This window comes from Biomphalaria glabrata, chromosome 8 (assembly GCF_947242115.1).
Source record: "Biomphalaria glabrata chromosome 8, xgBioGlab47.1, whole genome shotgun sequence".
In the NCBI taxonomy this organism is placed as follows: Eukaryota; Metazoa; Mollusca; class Gastropoda; family Planorbidae; genus Biomphalaria; species Biomphalaria glabrata.
Genome location: NC_074718.1, coordinates 15,107,523 through 15,130,355, shown reverse-complemented (window position 1 = coordinate 15,130,355; position 22,833 = coordinate 15,107,523). Strand labels below are relative to the sequence as shown.

General features: G+C 33.1%; 1 protein-coding gene across 5 annotated transcripts; it reads right to left on the bottom strand.

Annotated features, from left to right (window-relative positions):
• Window positions 1-209: 209 nt before the first annotated feature.
• On the bottom strand, window positions 210-14,559 carry LOC106065165 (uncharacterized). 5 transcript variants are annotated; one of them, XM_056039186.1, is made up of 18 exons: window positions 14,426-14,551; window positions 12,895-13,627; window positions 11,501-11,550; window positions 10,352-10,544; window positions 8,989-9,016; window positions 8,257-8,322; window positions 7,624-7,690; window positions 7,417-7,497; window positions 6,819-6,896; window positions 6,395-6,464; window positions 5,961-6,025; window positions 5,403-5,469; window positions 3,870-3,918; window positions 3,428-3,496; window positions 2,932-3,005; window positions 2,131-2,282; window positions 1,677-1,736; window positions 210-1,095 (listed from the first exon to the last, which is right to left on the bottom strand). In XM_056039186.1, exons 2-18 carry the CDS (start codon window positions 13,012-13,014, stop codon window positions 822-824), a joined length of 1,563 nt encoding a protein of 520 aa, XP_055895161.1. In that variant the 5' UTR covers window positions 13,015-13,627; window positions 14,426-14,551; the 3' UTR covers window positions 210-821. The 5 variants fall into 5 exon arrangements, with proteins under 5 accessions (XP_055895161.1, XP_055895164.1, XP_055895162.1 ...); XM_056039189.1 differs by having other exon boundaries at window positions 14,394-14,440; XM_056039187.1 differs by having other exon boundaries at window positions 14,318-14,437.
• Window positions 14,560-22,833: the final 8,274 nt, after the last annotated feature.

Genomic DNA, 22,833 nt, shown 5'->3' with positions numbered 1-22,833 from the left:
CTCTCTAGATTTTAGCCAAAATTCAGGCTCAATGTGCTCCCATATGTTTATTATAACTTACCAGGAATCAAAAGTTATTGAGATCAAGGTACATATACACTTTAGGTTAGACATTTTAAACAAGTTTCCTAGGTGTAGATTTAAATCTAGATTTGGTAAAAATAAAAATCAACTTTTTTGTTAATATAGGTTCTATTTGAAGAAATGTAAAAATTAAAATACTTTTAATTACTTCAAAATGCCAAATATAAGCATTGTCGAATAAATACATAAGTTTGTGGAATGGACTTAAAATCAAGAAAACATTGCTGGGTTCTTCCATCCCCACCCTAGCACTTGCTATGTTAAGCTCTCTATTAGTATTAATGAATAATGTACATACTAGAGGTTCACTGAATTAGATAAAATTATATCGTCCATCAAGTGGAGAATCTTGTGTCTATATGAAACTTCACTTATCATTGCCTCTGGATGTGTTAAAGTTACCTACCATGAAGTGTGAAATCCTAGTTTAATGATTTAATGAAAGTTTTAATTATTCTACATCTAATATTTATTTTTAAAAATGTTTTCTTCCATTTACTGGCATCTGGACAAAAAATGTTTTAAAACCTATTTGCACGATTTCATTAAAGAACTTTATTTTTTTTTACCACCAACAAGTAATACATTATTAACATTATTTAATAATATACAATCAACAGTTAAATATATCTATCTATTTATATATATATATATGTACAGTTTTCCTTAAAGCTTCATACATTAACTCATGTACAAACTGGCAAGTTACAACAACAATACAACAAATTGATATAATGCTAAGTCAAAGAGCTGTTATTAATGGGAGGCAGCAAGGTAGTAGTGAGGGCCTGGAATTTCCACTGAACCAAACTTTTAGTCACTGATTTGGTGGTGGTAGTTATTGAAGTCATGGCTGCAGAGACAAAATCACTGGTGTTGGCCTGGGAAACATGTGTTGTAACATTGTTGGAAACAAGAGTAGATGTCCCTGCCGTGCTTGGTGTTGTAATCTCTAGAATAATGTCCACCACTGAGGACCTTCGTATTGCATCCCACAGACCAAATATTGCCCTGTTAAAAAAACAAAACAATATGTTATTGCTGGTCTACGTAAAATTTAGATTTGTGAAAGGAGGTCAGGAGGTACCCATTTCAGACTTTCATAGTTTTCTATGACTGAAGTTTAACAGTAAAAATGACCAATCACCTTAACCTCTCTACGCTCAGGTACCCATTAGAATTAGGGGGACTCAGGGGTATCCTAAAATCTAAAAAATTCAGAATCCCAGTCTTCACCTGGATTTGAACCCTCAATTTTGAAGCCAAGCCCTTTACAACTCAGCCATTAAACCCTCTTATGTCAGAGGGTCAGTGTATTATTTCATGATAATTTCAAAATCATTGATGACATCTAAAAACACAATACCTTGATAGATATTGACATAATGGTGACAAAAATATTCTCCCTTGCTGCACATTACAGACTAAAAAATTTATCTTCAAGAGTGTGAAGATTACTCCTATGAGCAATAAGTCTATAATATTAACCCAAATATATAATTATTTGAAAAAAATATCTTTGTAATAAATTCATTAAATGAAACATTTTGTTAAAACAATTTTGGTTAGTCTAGTTATCTGCAGGCACTTACCCAGCAATACCAACACAAATGATGAACCAATCTAAAGCCATCTGTTTTTTTGTCAGCAATCTGAGGAATTACATTCCTTTATAGGGTCAGAAGGAAGCTAAATAACTTTAATGAAATGCAATTTATTACAATGTATTAGTTCTCTACAAAAATTAATCTAGACAAATATTTAACTATTAATAAAAAAGTTTGTTTTAAAAATTACATGAAAATATTTATGAATTTATGAAAATAGAGAATTTGAGATCTATCTATCCAAGATTTTGCAACTACAGATGATATAAAGATGGTGAGCAAATAAATAAAACATGTTGAGTTCTTTTTTTTTTCATTACTCTTTTATGGCGTATGTTTCTTGCTTATAACATGCCAAGTGAGCAAGGTTCAATCTCATTTATGGACATTCTATTGAACATAATTAACCTAGAGGATTCTCAAACTGTTTTAGACCTACCCTTTGTGAAGCTTTAAATGAAATGCTGCTGGAAGGATGAAGACCGTCAATGTGCAGCAGCTGGCTCCAACTACTGCCATCAGGTCAGCAAAGTTGGGTATCATGATGACCACAACACCGGTCACCAGAACCACAAGCCCACGCAGCACATTCTATGGAAACATATTTCACAGATCATTTTAAGATTTCTACACGCTGTTGACAATGGAAATGATAAAGCCAATGTGCAACATTACAGAGCAAGACCTACAAAGGAAAGTGATTTACACTTTACATTAGTTAATGTTAAAATAAATGTTTCTTTTATAAAAATTAATTTGTTCTATAAAAGGTGCATGCATTCTTCTTTAATTTTATAACAAGTATATCATTATCTAATTAAAAGCAAAAAAATTGTATTAGTTCAATCAAAGCATTTTTAGCACTCCAAAAGGGCAAAATTATTTTTTTTCATCCAAATGTGAAAAATAATTCCAGAGTCTAAAAGTTAAGGCCAATAAAATTACATTGACATGATAGCTATTTGATTCTAATCAACATGAGAGATTCTCTAGGGTATATTTATGTGGCATAATTTTTAAGAGTTTTTAACTATACTTTTCAACTATTTTATATTTAAAGGTCAATTAAAGACTCTTTTTTTTAAAAAAAAAGACTAAAGGAAAATTAAAGGTCATTTTTAATACTTTTTTTTAAAAAGGCTAAAGGAAAATTAAAGGTCATTTTTAATACTTTTTAAAAACACTTATGGCCTGCTAGAAAGTCTGGTTGAAATAACAGCACACAGAGATCTGTACTCACCCCTTTCCATATTGCCCTATCAGCATCAATTATAAAGTAATGCTCAAGTATTTTCATTACAGGAAACATCATAACTGTGTGTACAAGATATTGGTAATTTATTAGTTTAGTATATAGGACATACAAGATTAACATCACATATTAAAATATCATAATAGTTGACATTGGATATCAAGACATCATGACCGTTGATATTACAACATTGAAATTCTTACTTTAACAACATAATACATGCATCTAAAGATCCCTAGGCATTGAATAAAGGAATCATTGGTGCCTATTATGTTCCTTGTCTTGATGCTGGAATGCTAGCTGTAACATTTAGCACCAAGTTATAGGAACTAATAGAAGGAAAATCATAGTTGGTCATCTCAATGACATTCTTATATTTCTAAAGATTTACTCCTAAAGTGTTAGCACAGTGAAGCAGAAGGGGTTGGGAATCTGTTAGATAAATAGCCGTACTAAGCTGAAACAAAAACTCTGTTTTTATTACCTGGGTATGTTAGGAAAAGTGCAAAGCACATACAGGACTTGACCACAGCAGCAAAACTGAAGCCATCACCTGGACAAAAAGAAAATTTGACATTTTAATTTTTTCTTCTGGTTTATGTTACCCTAAGCTGCACAGGTGATTTGTAAGCACTTTAAAATTCCATAGTTGGTTAAAAAAAATGCTATTCTTTCATTCAAAATAAAATGTTGAACAATTTTCTATTTATTTTTTATAAATTTCAGCATGTTAGCACAAAATTCTTTATAAAAGTATTTGCTTCCTTCTAGTTAGATTTAAAATTCTCTTAAGGTCTATACATCAGTTTTTTTTTAAAACAAATCAACTCTAACATAAGTAGAATTATAGACGTATTCCACAGCATATATATTTAAACGTTAACATTATATAAATGCATAGTTCAAAATAAATTTGATCAACTCACCATGAGGAAGGTTTAATGTGATAATCTGATTGGTGTCAGGACCAAATGACTGTAAAAAAAAATTAAAAGTATTAGTTGCCTAGCAACAAAAACAGTTTTCTCTAACAAAACATCAACCAAGTGATATACTTAATGTTCAAATAAGCCACATGAGCAGGCCAGGTGCTGGACTTCGTTGTCAGAGGCTATCTGAGACCCATGCCTTTAGGAGTATTTTATAGACAATGGGAGCTTATCCCCATTGACTTCCCCTGGCCATGACAAACTTTAAAACCAAATAATAAACATTTGTATTTTAAGGGTTATTGTAAAGAATTGGTTGACTGTATCTCGTCTTCTCATTTGGTACAACAAGGATTCACTGCCGCGGTGAACCTCATCACAAATAAAAGAAACCAACTAGAAACATGTGCTTGTGGAGATTTGGGGTTGCTACTTACAAACATTAATCCGGAATTCCATACTTTCATAAAATGTTATCAACATCATCCAACTAATTAGTCTTTAACAATTTTATTTTAAAGAAAATTAAAGTCTCAATAAACACTCCATCAAGGCATTGTTGTTTGTTTTTTTTTACATTTGTAATTTATATACTATGCATTTATGCAGGTTTGAAAATATAATGGGTCCCCAGGTCCAAAACGTTTCAGAGCCTCTGCTCTAAATGAATGGAAAATAGAATGTCAGCCAATTTTTTACTTCTATCTGCATAATGAATTTTAATTCATTCAATAATTAATGAATTGATCTTTATGAAAATTTAATAAGATGTGTTGTCATGTATAAAAAAGTTTAAGTGCAAAATTTCAGCATGAAAGGAGAATGAAAAGTTGAAAAGAATAAATGTTCACATTTTCCATTATTGATTTTTGACTTAAATGAAAGTGTGTGATAATGGTAGGGAATAAAGAATAATAAGTCATTAAGTTATAGTCAAACTTAGTTATACATAATTTTTTAGGGGATCAACAAAAATAAGCTGAATCAAAATCAAACAAAAAATTAAAACTTGCCATATGATAGACTTAAATAATAGGTCTGAGCAAAAAAATTAATTGACAGCCAATATTGTATTGTATAAATGTGCATAAAAATGTGTTAAAATGTAACATTTTTCATGTTTAGTTATTAAGAGGTTTTTCAAAAAAAATTCAGAATGAAGTTATAAAACTAAGGAATGACAGGGTATTTTTGACTTATTATTGCATAAGTAGTGACACTGTGGTCATAACTCTCTTTCCCTACTCAAATGTAGTGCTCCAAGATTTTAAAATGTTCAATGTCAAGAGGTTCCTAAAAATTCATTTAGTATCTTAATTGTGATTTCAAACTTCCATTTTGACCTTAAGCTTAGTAGCAAAAATACTTCAACATTGTAAAAAAAAATATTAAAAAAAAAATTGAATTTATGTTTCAACATAAACCAAAACAAGCCCATTCCTAACTTAAATTTGAAAATAATCAGATCTGTTAGGTACAATAAGAATAGTCTGCTTCTCAAACAAATATATCACCAGCTCAATCACTTACCAGATAACCGCAGATGCCAAATGTTATATACAGGACTGTTATACCCACCAGTGTAGAGATAAAATACCTGAAATAAATGTTGTGCAAATGAAACAAAAGAGCAATAACTATTTTATGCAATATATTCATTCATAGACATGTTACTATTACATGGCAATACAAAATTTTCTAAGTATGAAAGGAATTTGATTTTTAAAACAAAACAATCTCTTACAACCCAAGAGTTGTGACTTTCTATAATTAAAAATGATTTTTTGGAGGAGGTCTTGGCAATGAATAACTATAAATTATGAGACTTGGATCCTAGAATATAACCAGCATTTAGTCAGTAACATCCTCCACTACCTCCAAAAGTCTGATACAAAAGCTGGTTATCTCTACTTTTACAAAATTTGTTAACAATTATAATTAATTAAAACATTTTGTTTACCAGGTAAAGATGTAAGCAAACTCCATTTTTTTAATGCATGCATTGAAAATAAAAGAATAATTATCAATTTCAAACCATCTTTCCAAAACATTTTTTTTTCAAGCACTATAAAAAAAAAAAAAGATTACTTGTTGAACTGAGGTCTGACTTCCTTAACCAAGGAACTTTCAAGTGGTAACACTAGACCAGCTCCCTGGAACATAATTAGGATGAAGAGCAATTCAATACAATGATTAAAAGTATAATGACATGCACACATTTAATTTTAACAAAATAAGTCCCAACATAAACATTGAACATTGTAAAAAGTTGAAACTAATAATATCCTTGCTCAAATGTTCTAGATTACCAGCAAGTTATTGAAACATCTTATGCCCACAATCAAAGTGTTAATTGATCTACACATTAATGTAATGAGTTGTAAATAAAATAAAAAGTTTTAAATTTACAAAAATGTAAATCATTTATTGATCTTACTTTAAAAATGACATCCTCCATAAAGAAAGCCCAAATATTAAAATGGAAAATAAATAAATAATATATAACATTTTAATAATGTTACCTCATAACAATAGATGGCTATGACTGCAAAGTATGGCAGGTTTTCAAGGGCTATTTCTCTAGGATGTAGGCTGGAATATTTATTAAAAAAAACAATTTAAAAATCTACACAAAAAAAAAAAAACAGTACCTATTTAAACATTCTGTGTTTGTTTCAATGAATTACCTAATCTCAGTGATGTCTAAGCTACAGCCAGTAAGTCACATCTGGTCCACATGATACAATAATAGCTACTCTTAATATTTCAATTGCAGTTGTATGCCTTAACATCTCTTATAATGATACAGGATAAACTATTTTTAAAAAAAATCATAGTTTGAATGTTAATCGAATTGCAAATCACTCAAGTCTTATTTCTAGTCCAGCATACAAATATTTTTTTTTTATTTTAATGAGTAAAATTCAATAACAAAATTCCTATTACCTGACATTAGCGGCATGATGAAAGTCAAACCAGAACACAATGCTGAATGCAAACAAATTAGCACACTGGGCCAATATACTGAAATACATAGAGAGAAACAGGATTAGCTAACTAAACATAACAAGGTCGGTGTATACACATCTAAAATAATGTAAAACTATTCAAATATGAGATAAAAAAATAGATGGATTATAAGAAAAGAACCTAACAACAGTAATATTACTACTGGTAAGAGGAATAATACCAATTTTATCATTACTATCACAACCTTTAAAATAATTAAACCCTTTCTCACTCATAGGGCTGTGGTGGCTGAGTGGTAAAGCACTTGGCTTCTGACTTAGGCGTCTTGAGTTTGAATCCTGCAATTTTTTAACTTTGTGAATTTAAGGACAGCTGAGTCCACGTAATTCTTATAGGAACCTAATAAACGTTAGGTAACTAAAGCCAATTTTTCATTGTGCTGGCCACATGGCACCTTTGTTAACTGTCGGCAATAGAAACAGATTAGCTTTACATCATTTGCCCCTATAGATTGTAAGTGCCTTCAACTTATAAAAATTAGAAATAAATGCAAATCAAAAGAAACAAACCAAACCTTGTGACTGCCAAGCTATTTAAATTTCTGAACAAAGTCAACAGACTGAGAGGTGGAAGTAATATGATCAGCCAGTAGGCCCTGAAAGAAATATTGAAATACAAAGTCATAGAATGTAAGGTGAGAGCATTCCCACAAGTACTGGTTCAATAGAATGTTGAACAATACTTCACAGAAAAACAAAAAAACAAGCAAATACAAACTTACATTTCTACCGAGGGCAAGAAGTGAGACAAGTTTCTACAAATAAATATCAGGTAAGCACAAGAGAAACCTGCAGAGAAAGAGCACAACAGTCAAAGGCTGCCCTATTTTTTAAAACTAGCTTTTAAATAAAACAAACTTGTCAGCTTATATCGAGATGTCCACTAATATACAATTTGGGTAAAATTCTTTTTTTTTTACAGTAATTAAAAAAAAAGGTTAATTTAAAGTGCATCACTAATTCTCAACACGCTATAAAGGATGATTTAATAACTAGAATAAGGTGAAAATATTTGAACTTATCACAGAAATTAGAAAAGGTTCAAATGGTCAAGCAAGAATATACTTTTGTGCCTGCTAAATGATATTCAGTTTAGCTCATGCAACATTTCACCCCAAAAATTGTGATGTACTTCTTGTTCTTCATATGAAACTATTTTTAAAAAATCAAGTTGGCGAAACATTTCTAGCTTTAAGTAATTAACATAAACATTTACATTTTTAAATGTTAAAATTTGATGGTTTCATTTAGCAAGTCTCTTTAAAATCTAAGTTATTCCCTTTTTTAACTACGATGAAGAAAAATCTTGTAAAGCACATGGGAAGAAAAAGATCACTGTTTTACAAGACATTCACCTATTTGTGACAATACAACCACCAGATCAACCAGCAGACGACCAATAGCACCCAAAGATTCATAGCCTGTAAGAAACAAGTAGTTATGAAGTTGTTAGTAGGAAGTCATTTTTGAATAAAGCACTATAGTTGTTTCTTTGTTTTAAGAGGTCATTTTAAAATGCAAGTTATGCCTTTTTTAAGATCTAATACAAAATAGTTGACATGCATATTACACATAGTGTACATAGTTACTCCAATTTTACATAATATTTAGCACAGATTGATAGATGGATTTTTAACTAACTAAAGGATGTAGTTATAAATAGATTAATTTGTGAGCTTGAAACTGCTTGTAAATAAATTTGATAACTTGGGAAAATGTCACAGCATCTAGTATATTCCCAAAATAGCATCTCATCCATTGAATAACTATTTCATCAGTTCTCAAATCTGTCATGTCATTATTTCTGTGTAGTAATAGTAATAATGAGAGAATGCTACGCAAATTAATCTAGTCCTATCGCAACTTCCATACTCTAAAGCATGCTTAGTGCTAAATCTCTTTTGTGGACAGGAGGGAGAGGGTATCTAAGAAACAAAATCTTTTCATCAATGTATATATAATTGAAATTGTGTCAAGGAAACATATCAAATTCATTATCTTTAAAAAAAACAAGCAAACATCTGTATGATATTCATTGGGCCAACTTACAAATGTTAAGTATATACAGCAACAAAAAAACAACTCACCAATATCACCATAAGACAGATCTTCACTCTGAAGATGTAAACAAAAATTCCAATTTAGATTTTTTAAAAGTATGAATGTTGACATAAAATAAGAATACTTCATGTAAATATTTTATTACAATTAAAAAAAATTAAGCTTCAACTCCTGGTGAAGACTGGGATTTTTAACTTCGGAATCATTTAGGGCAACTCTGAGTCCCCGCAGCTGTAATTGGTACATGACATAAGTTAGGGAAAAGTAAAGGCAGGTGTTCATTATGCTGGCCTCATGACATCCTTGTTAACAGTGAGCCACAGAAACAGATGACCTTTACATCATCATCTGAAAGGGGAACTTAACTTATCTAATCTAATCTTATAAAATACAGACATTACTTAAAAAAAGAAGATGATTACGTCCTACACATGTCCCTATATCAATCTAGTCATGCATTTTACTCAATGGCTTAAATTCTTCCAAGTCAATGGTTTTCCTTGCTGACTCAGGCAACCCATTCCATGCTTTAATAGCACTAGGGAAGAAGAAGCATTTGCACAAATTTGTCCTAGCATGGAACAAGGAATTTGCCTTTATTTTTGTGTTTTTCTGAGTTTAGGTTTTGTTTTTTATATTTAAAGCTTATGGTTCAGTATTTTATGTATAATTGCTACTTTACTTTTAAGTCTTCTATCCTGAAGGGTTTCTAAATTTAATGATTTTACTAAAGATTTTGTATTTTGTGTCTGTTCCAGTTTTTTAATGTTTGCTTGAGGGGTCCCAAACAGAGGATGCATATTCTATTAGTGGCCTAACCAAGGTTAAATAACATTTAAGTTTTATGTTCTTATTTGATTTTAATAAACCCTAATGCTTTGTTTGATTTTTTAAAATAATTTCATCAATATAGGGATTCCATGATAGTTCTTCATTTATTATAACACCTAGATATTTTGTATTTTTAGTTGTGTTACTGGTTTGCCATGAACAAGATAGAATTTATGTGTTGTGTTTTAGTTTTTTTGTTACTCTAAATAATTGACACTTTACTGGGTGGAAAGACATGCTCCAATTTGATTCCCATTTCTGTAATTCATCTAATACTCTTTGTAAAATTCCTGTTTCTTGTGTTGTTTTTATTAACTTTACTAAGTTGAATAATTAGCTGATGAATGTAATTGTTCAGTAAGAAATATATCAATTATGTGTCTATTAATAATAAAAATTGTATCAACAACAAAAACAGTTTATGAAATTCCATACAAATTAAGCAATAAAATATGTTTAAAAAGCACTAACAAGGTTTGAAAAGTACTAAGTTTAAAAAGTACTGACTATTTTAAAAAGTACTAAGTTTAAAAAGTGCTAAGTTTAAAAAGTACTAACCACAAAAGGTTTAAAATCTTTGATCCTAGTGAAGAGATTCCCTTCCTCTTTGAGCAGATCATGTGTTTCTTCACCAGACCCAGAGAAATAAGAAAACAGTCCATCCTCCTTCATTCCCATTTGATGATCTTCAGACTCGTAGACAGCAATGATGTGATATTTACATTCTAGCAATAGCAGCATTGATCTCACACTGGCAGATTCATCATTGAAATAAAAGCAACAAAATATTAACCTTTTCAAAATCTGGTAATAAATCATTAGGGTGAACTTATGCTGTAGTCTACCTTCAGTCTTGTTCAGGGAAAGAGAGACTATAGGAAGTCAGTAGCTCAGGATGGATAGCTTATTTAGTAGCTTGTGGGGCCAATCAAACAGAGACAACTAGGAATAACTAAATATCATTTTTGTCCTGCAAGAAAAATCTATCCTGTTGGTCTTTAGGTCTCAAAGAATTTCATCTGGAACCTTACATGACAACATCATAAGCATATAAGTTTATGCCTTTTAGTAGATTAAATGTCATACTTAAGGCTATAATTCCTAAACATGTGTTTATCATATTAACTGCCTTTTCTTGCCCTAACCTAATGCTTTTTTCCAAACTTCACAACATATTTACTTTCTTACCTGGAGGTGTGACTATCAATATGGTTGAGGTATATTGTGGCAAACGTCATGAGGTAACTACTCCTCCAATCAAAAACTAAATTGGTAACTATAGTAACCAAAAGGATCTATGAATTTCCTACATAAGAGAAATGGAGTGCTATGTTGGTATCTAGCAGCAAGGTTTGTGACTTGGCAATGAAGCCAGATAATAACTTTAAACTTTTTTTTTAACAGTCACCATTTTAAGTTAAGCCTAAGTTTCAGTTAGAACTGCACAACTTTCATAAATTGATGGTAGGTAATTTATCAGTAACTGATGTGTGGAGGTTTCAATGTTGCTAACAGTACGCTCATTAACAGTCTTTGGAATAAAGAAACGTTCACTTTAAGAAGTACAGAGGAGGAACAATTTCAATGCCATGTACATTTTTTTATATAATATATAAAAGCACACTTCACAAAAGTATGGGCGATAATACATTATACATCACAGTATACATATATAATCATATATATATATATATGAAAAGTTGTTACCTTAAAACTGCAAGCAATATCATAAGTACAGTTCCTTCTATTATTCCTGCCTGAAATAACATAGATGTTGAGAGTTACATGAGCAGTAATGTTATTTTAAGCTAATTAATGAAAGATTATCACCCTTTCACCCAGAATATATAATACTGAAGGCTTCTTTTCCTTTCCTAGCTGTTATTAAGTATCTCTTTGTTAAGATCCAGACTGAAACATTACTATATATCTCAAGTTTTTCCAAACTTACCAGATCATTTGTAAGCTTTCATGCTCTAAAGTCAGTGCTAAGATTACTCTCTAGTAGCACTATTTGACAGTGTTCTGTAGGGTTTGCTTGTCTCCATACAGGGCAATACCCCGGTATGCAGCAGTTCTATTGTTTACAAGACCAGTTGTATCTTCAAAATCATTTCTGAGCACCCTGCACTCCTTCAGGATGTGTTTTACTGTTTCATCTGGAATCATAGTTTCTCTTGGATCCTAGTGAAGTAGGTTCCGACTGGAGAGTCTCCCAACCAAAAACATACTGAAATTTCATGATCCTTTCTGTCTAGCTGCCACTGGAACTTTCTAATCGGGCATTTTAGAAACTTTCTATTTTGCTGGCAACTTCCTTCTTCCATTAAATACTTACAACTAAGCACCATAGGTGTCACATATTATTTCAAATTGGTTTTAATTTTATGTAACAAAGATAAACATTTCACTATATATATGTACATATATATGATTGAATTTTACATTATTTTAAAAAGAATCACATTTTCACTCAGTCTAGGTTGAATTTTAATATTAATTTGAACATTTAATTACTTAAAAAAAACTATTACAGTATATAGAGATACTGCAGCCTATTTGGACTAGCCAAGCCATTGGACTCGAGACAAAAATACACCTTCTCAACACAATCGTCATTCCAACTGCTACATATGCATGTGAGACGTGGAAGTCATCTGTCAAAATTGAGAAAAGACTAAATGTGGCTCAACAGAGATGGCTGAGACGGATTTTGGGAGTCAGTTACACAGACCGGATCTCAAACAAGGAAATCCTTTGCCGAACTGGGAGTCGAACACTTAGTGAGGTTGTGACTGAGCGTCGCATGAGGTTTGCGGGACATGTTCTACGTCAAAATGAATTACGCACACCAAGAGTTGCGATAACATGGAAGCCAAAACGAGGAAAGCGCAGACAGGGACGTCCTCGTATTACCTGGCGACACACCTTCATGGAGGACCTCAGAACAGTGGACACCAGTTGGGAAGAGGCTTCAGACATTGCCAGTGACAGATCATTATGGAGACAGCTTGCCGCCCAATGCGCCGAACAGCGCGGGAGGACCTAAGTCTAAGTAAGTCTAAGTATATAGTGATATTGCTACAACAGTGTAATCATACCTCTTTGAATGCATAAGGTAGTCCTAAAATTCCAGCTCCTATGAAAGCGATGAAGACATTACCAAGTATTTTCAGTGGATTAGAAGTTTCACTTCCTGAACAGATCCATGATAAACCCATTTTGTTGAACTGCTTATTTTGTAGAAATCAGACTTAACAAAACATTTCAATTTTAAAATTAATCATACATTTTGATTTCCCATATATAGTTTGACAGCTTCAGTGTCTAATAACTTTTGTTGTAATCATTAGAAAATTAAAAACTTTACTGGTGTGAAATAAAACATTTTGTCACTCAGAAGTCATAATATGAAGTAGGTATCCTCCTTGAACATGTAGAATCATATCCAATGTAGGTGTGTACATTCTCTGTCATGTTAACTTTAAAAAATCTATGTAAAATTATCTTGTTAGCTAGAATGACTACACTATTATAATCCAATTTCATCTAGCTAGATGGTCTTTTAGATTCTTTATCATCTAGAATTATGTACAATATTTGGTATGTGACACTCCAAAGTCAAACTGAGTCAAACAGTGAAACACCATCACAAAACAATGTTAATAATCACAAGGTTTTGATGAAAATTTTACATCCTTTTTATAAAAAGGATGAGGCTATAGGTTAGTGGCCAGCAACAGCTTTTCAACAAGTTCCTCACAACTCATCAACTGTCAACCAACATTATTGATTTGATATTTCAGTCTGCAATTGATGTTGATGAAGCTGACTCTGATTAAAGATAGTTTCGAAATAATAAGATTAATATGAGGTTTAGGTTTTTAGGTTTAGCCCCATTTAGGCTTTTAGACTAGTCACTAGAATACAATGTAGCTCTATAATAACTAAATTACTACACTTTAATATAATATAAATAAATATGTAGCCTATTTAATTTATATTAATTATACTCATCAATTTTATTACAATCTTTTCTAGATCTAGTAGAATGTACTGCTCTAAATTCTACGTACTGTTTTGTTTAAACTCTAGATCTAGTAATTAAGTATAAAAAAAAATAAACTAAAAAGTAATTAGATCTAGATCTAGAAAATCTAGATTATTCTAGATATAGTCTAGCTAGATCTATATAATAGTAGATCTATAAATTTTTCTATATATATTATAATAATTATATAGTCTATAGTCTATAATCTCTAGATTATAGATTAAATTTTAAAATACTTTAAATAGCTTGATGTGACCACTATAAAAAAAATATAGATTCTATGTGTTAATTTTTTTTAATATTAATAATAACATTACGATTACCATTGTATTCTATGTTTATAATTATATCTATTATATTTATACTATTATAGGCTGAGAGATAGACCTATTATCTTACTTATTATTATTATTATGTACTAAATTATATTTTATTATAATAATAATATTATATATAATATATTTAATATATACTTATTATATATAGACTTAATTAAAAGTCTTAATAGACTTATTATAGTTACAAGACTTAGACTTAGGTGATAGTTACAGTTACTAGATCTATATTATTTGTTTATTTACTATCAAAAGTTGATCGCACATTTGTATTAACTCTTCTTAGACTCTTCTATCAATACGTTCTTGTTCGAGCATTGGTTGCCTTGTCGTGCGGTTTACGCGCTGGTCATTCAACGCATATGGCTGTGAGCTCTCCCCACAGAAATCAGTCTTAGGCGACTTTCACAGCCACTTTCTTCTAGAAGGTGTGATGCCATGTTTATGCGCTCCTCTTTTCGGCTTTAATATTACGGCTGACTTTGATAAACGAGTTCTGTCTTGTCTAATGATATATATATATATAATATTATATATATATATATATATATATATATATATATATATATATATATATATATATATATATATATATATATATATATATATATATATATATATATCTCACAAATGCCAATCGACTTTCAGTCGCCGCTATTTCCTTAGACGGCGAATGCCTGATCGGGAAAAGATTTCTCTATTGGTAACATTATCTCGGTATGTTATTCGTAGGATCCTTCTCAGTCATTACTGCTCAGCCTCTTTTCAACCTTCCACGTCTCGAAGCGTAGGCAGGATTTTATTGAGTTGGTAGATTTTAATCTTCAGACTTATTGATTTGTTTGTTCAGATAGGCCTTTTTTTTTTAAAGACGGCTTCTGCTTTCCAATCCCACATGCAACACCATGATATGCCACGCCATGACATGCAACACCATGATATGCCACGCCATTGCTTGTGATAACGCTGCCTTAATAGATTAACATTTCTATTAGCTCAAGAATCAAGATCTGTAGGACCAATGTTGATGGGGGTTTGGGGTAACCTGCACCCGATATGCATAACTTTGTGAGCGTCTTTATCCGTCATATCGTATATACATTTAATTGTATTTCAATGTAATGCTATGTCGTCTGCACAATCCAACTCAATTTGGTATACGCCGAATGCAGCCTGTTTAATGTATTTCTATGACATCGTCGATGGCTAACAGAAAGAGAATTGGGAATAAGATAACCCCCTATCTCATATCTGTCTCGATGTTGAAGAGTTCCAGTGTCTGTTGTGAAGTTGTGACAACAGCTTGATTTGACTTAGACATGTCGCTAAATGTGGACTAATTGTTGCGAGATGCTTTATTCTCTTGCTATTTCCTTAATCTACAAAACTGATCCACTTCCTTTGTTGGTATTCCAGGCTTTACTCGACGATGTCTCGAAGGACGTAAACCTGTTCAGTGCTTGATTTGCCTGTTCGCAAGCAGATGAGAAACACTGGTATAATTTAAAACCTTTTCCGTAAGGAGCTCTTAAATAATCTCTAATGAAAATGTTTCTCAAATAATGGTACATTTTAAATTTATGTAATCCTTTTGATAAAATGTCAAATTCAACGACATTTTAAAATAGAATCGAAAACCATTTTCGGGTGTAACCAATCAATTAATTAACTTACAGTTTTATTATTCAACAGAAAGAAACAACCCAAAAAAAACAACAACAACAACAATAGTTGTTTGTTTTTTTTAGGGGGAGATTTTTTTTTTCCTTGGGAGGGGGTGACACCCTAAGCTTTCCGCACCGGGTGACTCCGACCCTAGTAACGCCACTGTGTATGGGCATGGGCAAAGTCGTTCCGACCACAGCCATTTTAATGCCCAGGCATTCATCTCATTCTTATGAGATGATCCATATTCGCAATAGATTTAACTATTTCCATGTTTTTTAAGCGCTTAGCAAGAGTCGCAATGATTACAGAGATCTAGTACCTACACTTGAAATATCGAAGTAACGTGAACGACTACTAACCTCGATGTCTTGAGGATACGTCACACGGGCAATAGGTAACAGAATCATTTTAGGATGAAGTTTTTAAAAAAATGCTGCATGGTTGCATGTGTGTAATTTTGACCCATGACCCTTCATCCTTTCGGAAGACGTACTCTAGAATAGGTTCTTCCTGAAGTTAGTGGAAAAATTGTAGACTCCTCGCCCTTGCCAGCAAGGGGATTTGGGGAGCGCTGCGAGTTCCCCCACCGGGGGTCGGGTCGGAGCCCCGCCGCCAAACACCATTTCCGGTATTGAAAGCCAACAAAATGCATATACTGAGCCTGAGGTATCGACAGTGAATTATCCTGCTATTAAAAAGTTTTATTTCAAAAACCTAATCTGCTATTCTTACTTACTTAGATCCTCAGGCGTCGTTCGGCGCATTGGACGGCAAGCTGGTTCCATAAAAACTGTCACTGACAATGTCTGAAGCCTCTTCCCACCTGCTCTGAAGTTTTCCATGAAATTGTGGAGCCAAGTTATACTAGGATTTCCCTGTTTGCGCTTTCCTCTTAATGGCCTCTATGTCATCGCAACTCTTATTATGCGTGATTCATTTTGTAGGATAACATGTCCCGCAAACCTCATGCGACGCTCTGTCATGACCTTACTAAGGGGTCGACTCCCAGTTCGGCATAGGATTTCTTTGATTGAGACCCGATCTCTATAACTGACTCCCAAAAATCCGTCTTTGTTGAGCTACATTTAGTCTTTTTAAATTTCGGCATATGACTATTCACTGCACTTTATTAATGGAGCCCAGCCACTGGTAGAAATATGTAACCTCTCTTGGCTACGCTCTTCAAAATCATCTGTTTGGGTGGGGGGGGGGAACTAAAATATCTCTGTAGTTTTTTTTTAACAAATTAAAAATCCTCTTAGCTACGCTAATAGAATTTGGTGAATTTAGTTTGCTTTAAAATAATATTGAAGAGAGAGTTCTTCAACCTCAACACTCTCTGTAGGGGGATTTAAAACTTAAAACCATCTGGAGGATTTTAAACTTTAAAAAAAACTCTGGATGAGAGGGGTTTAAACTCAAAGCCCCTCTTGGCTTGGCTACGGTAATATAATTTTGAGTGTGTAATTTGCCTTTTTTATATAAAGAGTTATTTTTTAGCTTCAACCCCCGGATAAAGGGTGGGTAAACACAAAAACGCCATTTGGTTACGCTCATAGAATTTTAATTGTGTAATTTGCTTTTTTTTATATTGAAGAGGTATTTTTTAGCTTCAAACCACGCTGGATGAGGGTTTTAAAGTCAAAACCAACTTTGGCTACGCTCATATAATTTTGAGTGTGTAATTTGCTTTTTTTTTATATTGAAGAGGTATTTTTTTAGCTTCAAGCCCCGCTAAAAGGGGGTTTAAACACAAAAACGCCATTTGGTTACGCTCATAGAATTTTAAGTGTGTAATTTGCTTTTTTTTTTATATTGAAGAGGTATTTTTTAGCTTCAAACCACGCTGGATGAGGGTTTTAAAGTCAAAACCAACTTTGGCTACTCTCATATAATTTTGAGTGTGTAATTTGCTTTTTTTTATATTGAAGAGGTATTTTTTTAGCTTCAAGCCCCGCTAAAAGGGGGTTTAAACACAAAAACGCCATTTGGTTACGCTCATAGAATTTTAAGTGTGTAATTTGCTTTTTTTTTATATTGAAGAGGTATTTTTTTAGCTTCAAGCCCCGCTGGATGAGGGTTTTAAAGTCAAAACCAACTTTGGCTACGCTCATATAATTTTGAGTGTGTAATTTGCTTTTTTTTTATATTGAAGAGGTATTTTTTTAGCTTCAAGCCCCGCTAAAAGGGGGTTTAAACACAAAAAACGCCATTTGGTTACGCTCATAGAATTTTAAGTGTGTAATTTGCTTTTTTTTTTATATTGAAGAGGTATTTTTTAGCTTCAAACCACGCTGGATGAGGGTTTTAAAGTCAAAACCAACTTTGGCTACGCTCATATAATTTTGAGTGTGTAATTTGCTTTTTTTTTATATTGAAGAGGTATTTTTTAGCTTCAACCACCGATGAAGGGGGGGTTTAAACTCAAAACCCCTTTGGCTACGCTCATAGAATATGGTGACTGATGTATGGATTGTCTTATACTGAAGAGGGGAATTTATCTTAAATTTCGGAGGGGGTTTTAAAACCCCCCTCTTGGAATTTGGAAATTGTCGTTTACATTTTTTTGTTTTCTTTTATAGAAGAGGGGAATTTAACTGCAAACCCCCTGGTAGGGGGTTTTAAACTCAAATCCCCCTAGGCTGCGCTGGGGCAATTGATGACTCAGTATTAAAATCTCTCCTAAAATAAAGAAAATCAGCAAAAAAACAGTCACTAAACTCCGACTTTGGGATGGTAAAACAATTTATTTCAACAGTCTGTTAATTATTTCACTTTTTTTTTCTTGAAACTTTGATGTCATTCGAAATATATTTTACAGTTTTACAGTATAGAAGAGTTGAATTCCTCAAAAGTCTTTTGGAAAATCACTCAAAAATTTCTTATATTCGTTATGTAGGCCTAAGTATGATATTTATGCTATGCACAAGTTTATAATCTTTTTTTTTTTTTTTTGTGTAATTAAAAAAATATATTTCTAGGGAGGGAATTTACAAAGTTATCACCTGGGACATAAGATAACTATCTGCCATGACTTACGGACTATGAACACTATTGTGCATTGGTTACCTTTGAGTTTCTTTTTGTTGTTGTTTTAGATCATATGCATAACTGAAATTATCAGTTGTTGTTTTTTCATTTGTATTATCTTCTTTATTTAATGTATATCCCCCCCCACCCCAAGCGCCAAAAATCTTTGTTCAGATCAGTTATTCATCGTCTGCCTTTGTCCTTGACATTTAGAATAGTCTCCTGAAACTCGCCGAGGACGTCCGAACGATAAAGATAAATGTGTTGGCCTACCTCAGGAACAATAGCGTCACGGTAAGGGTCGACCATTCAAGCGACGCTTGGTGGGTTATTGAACAAAACTTTGCAAAGGGGCAATCACTCGGAAAACATCCGTAGCCTATTTTTTCCTTTAGAATTGAAATTCCCTAAACAAATGTTTACCTCCCCTTGTAAGTGTTAATCTATTTCCTGGATGACAGTTTTAGGTAGGACTTCAGATTAAACCAACTTTCGGAACTAGGCTTAGATCTAGATACATAGAAATAAAGATTTGACCAGAGGCGGCGCTCCGGCGTGGCACACAGTCAGGGGAAAGGAACGCTAGAAGCATATATAGTTGTATATATACTTTTAAATAGGAAGATATTCTTGCCCCTATCATTTAAAATAGGAAGAATAAAGGGGGATAACTAAAGATGTTCTGCTTTTGTTCCATAACAAATATTTTCTTCACTGCAAAGCAGCATGTCTGGAGGAGGGACAGCACTCCAGTTAAATTAGTTTTTAAAGCCCAACAAATTTTTAAAGAGTTCTAGTAATTATATTTGTGCATGAGGTAGTGACTTCTGTCGGCTCGTATGTAGAGTAACTACTAACATATTGTCAAGTAGCACAAAGTCCAGGATACTATATTCTTCTCATTCTACGGTTTTAGACAGGAATATGTGATATTGTAAATCAGTGTTTCCCGATCTTCCATTCTAACACATGACACGTTTTGAGCATGTACAAGAACACTTCTCACATTCTGAGAAGGAAACAGAACACTTTGCTTCTTTTTTTTTTTAGTTGGATTTGTGTTATTGATCTAATAAATATAATAATAATAATTAAACCACATTCTAAATTTAGCAATCTTATTTGTTTTCAGGTCTAAAACTATAATTAATAAAATTTAGACATAAACATATGCTCAAAATTAGCTAAATGTATTCTGACCTAAAAGTGCATATCTCCTTTTAATCAGGCACAATATTAGAAAGCTGAACTGTAATAGATTGGTTTAGCATCATGCCTGCTTCTATACTTTAAGTTGCACTATAATAAAATCATGCTTCACGCAAATATGTTGTAGAAACAGTCGTGAAATAACAAACAGCTTATTTTAAAATCGTGTAGTCCTTTCAGACCAAGTCGACCAGAAATCAGTTACTAGTTGATCTTTGTTACTAATTGCCGCCAGAATCTAGATCAGTTCGAAATTCAGACATTATTTTCCCATTACCGAGAACAGCTAATAAAATCATTTATTTCCTTATCTGCATTTACTTATGAATTAATTCACGTGTAGCTCTACTAGTTAATTAGTTTGAGGGACCACCTAGTCAGGCCTTACGGAGCACAGTTTGAGAAACACTGCTGTAAACGATGAACATTTAATCAGAAGGAAAGAGATAAGCATTTTTTTAAACTGGATTTTCTTATGTGAATTGTGAGAATTTTTATTATCAGTTATTTATTTCAATGGATTATTGTTTCAATTCTATTGGACTCAAATAGTAGAGTGGGCATCCCTTGAAGGATGAGAGAGAGAGAGAGACAGACAGACAGACACAGAGAGAGAGAGAGAGAAAGAGAGAGAGAAACAGAGAGAGAGAGAGAGAGAGAGATAGACAGACAGAGAGAGACAGAGAGAGAGAGAGAGATCGGTTATCAGATAATTACTATCTTTGGAACCATGAACGTAGCAATATCTGACACAAATATAAATATGTATGTAACCATTGTTAAAGCGAAAACTGGGATAACTCTTAAACAAAGCAATAGAAAAAAAAAGAATACTTTTTAAAACCAAAGCTTCTCTAACAAGTCTAGCTAAGGGGGAAAAACCGCTAATTACTACCATTTATCTGAACATTACAGGGTTTAGCTCCCTTTCTCCTATATAAATTAAAATTAATTAATTGATTCGTGTATTGTTCTCGACCAAAATCAGACTGATGCGCTCCCTTGTCATGACCACATTTGTATATGCTTGCGAGTCTTGGACGCTGACTGCAGAGCTAGAGAGGAGGATCCTAGCAATGGAATTGAGATGCTTCAGAAGGATCCTAGGTATCACAAACGTAGAGATTAGAGACAAGGTTACTACAGCGATTGAACCCCAAGATGACCTGCTAACTATTGTAAAACACACACACACACACACAAAATCAGAAACTCTATGGCTATATTACAAGGTCTTCGTGGCTTGCAAATACCTTCCTTCAAGGGACAGTACCAGGTAAAAAAAAATAGGATACTTGCACGCTAATAGGCTGTACATATTATTTGTGCTATGAAATTCTCTTCTATTCATTTCTGTTTTGTTTTTCTAGCCTTAGTCTAAAAAAGAGAATAACTTGGCCAGATAGTTTCAAATGCAGGCTTATTAATTTACTAAGTTCGCTATTTTATTGTTTTTCAACTAATGTAGTGATGAGAAAAGTAAACACTCGTTACTAATGTAGCCAACAGCTAACGAATAGTTATTTACGTAGGTATCATATTGTTACAAATGAACAGTGATAGGTAGAGGTCAACGTATGACCCCGGCGAGATGACACAGCAGTGAGTGTTCTCTGGAATCTACATGTACAAACAAAGACAGGATGTGATGTGTCCTCACGTGTTGTTCCAGGGGACGAACAGATCTAAGTAGGGGGACAGTTACTAATGAACAGTGACAGATAGAGGTCACTACGTGTGACCCCGACTTGATGACACTGCAGCGAGTGTTCTCTGGAATCTACATGTATAAATAAAGACAGGATGTGACGTTTCCTCACGTGTTATTCCAGAAGATACAAGCAGTGTTTGTGCAACTTTGGAGAAGCGATTAGGGACTCTATATAAGCCAGAAAGTTAATGTGAAAGTCAGTCGTGAGTGAGTCGTCGGTACTGTTGTCTACTGTGCGAGACAGTAGAAGAGAGATGTGTACGACTCGATGCAAGTTAACTAGGGTAGAGTTAACTGGAGTGGACTACTGTCGTTAAAGTCTATACAGCGAACTACAGTGGAATTGAGCCGTTACAGTCGATGTAAGACGTGTGCGGCTCTGATTCGATAGACTTGAGTACGACTTGGTTCAGTTTTGGGAGACCTGTAGCGACACTGGGAAGTGTGTTGTTGGTCTGTTCTGTGGAATATGGCTCGATGCAAGTTGAGAAGAGATGAATTGCAACGAAGTATAGCTAACTGTAAACTGACAGATATTGTACAATCTTCTACGCTACATGTTACAGTAACGAATTGTTAGAGTTAATAGTCATTAAAGTTATATGAAACTGAAAGTTTAGTCGTCAAGTTCTTTGCTGTGTTTTTATTTGTGTGCCAACTAATACATCTAGCCAGAAGATTCAGAAATACGTAACAATATGCTTTTTAACACCTTCAATAGTGATTTCTTTATACTTTGACCATCAGTCCAGCTTCTGGTCATAATTGTCCCAACTTGCCCCCCCCCCCCCCCGTTTTGCTTTTTTTCCATTCTATAGCCGCCAACCCATCCCACGAAAACCAACCTCCTTTTGTTAATAAAGCTTTCATTCAAAGCCTTCAGTTGAACGATTAATAGCAGCAATTTGACTCAATTATTTGAAGATATGTTATTAAGAACACGGAGGGTAGAGAATGCCTTTAGCTGTCTCCTATCATCGTTCGAATGTTGATTTACTCCTTTAACTCGACTAGCATATTTCCCTTGGTCAACAAT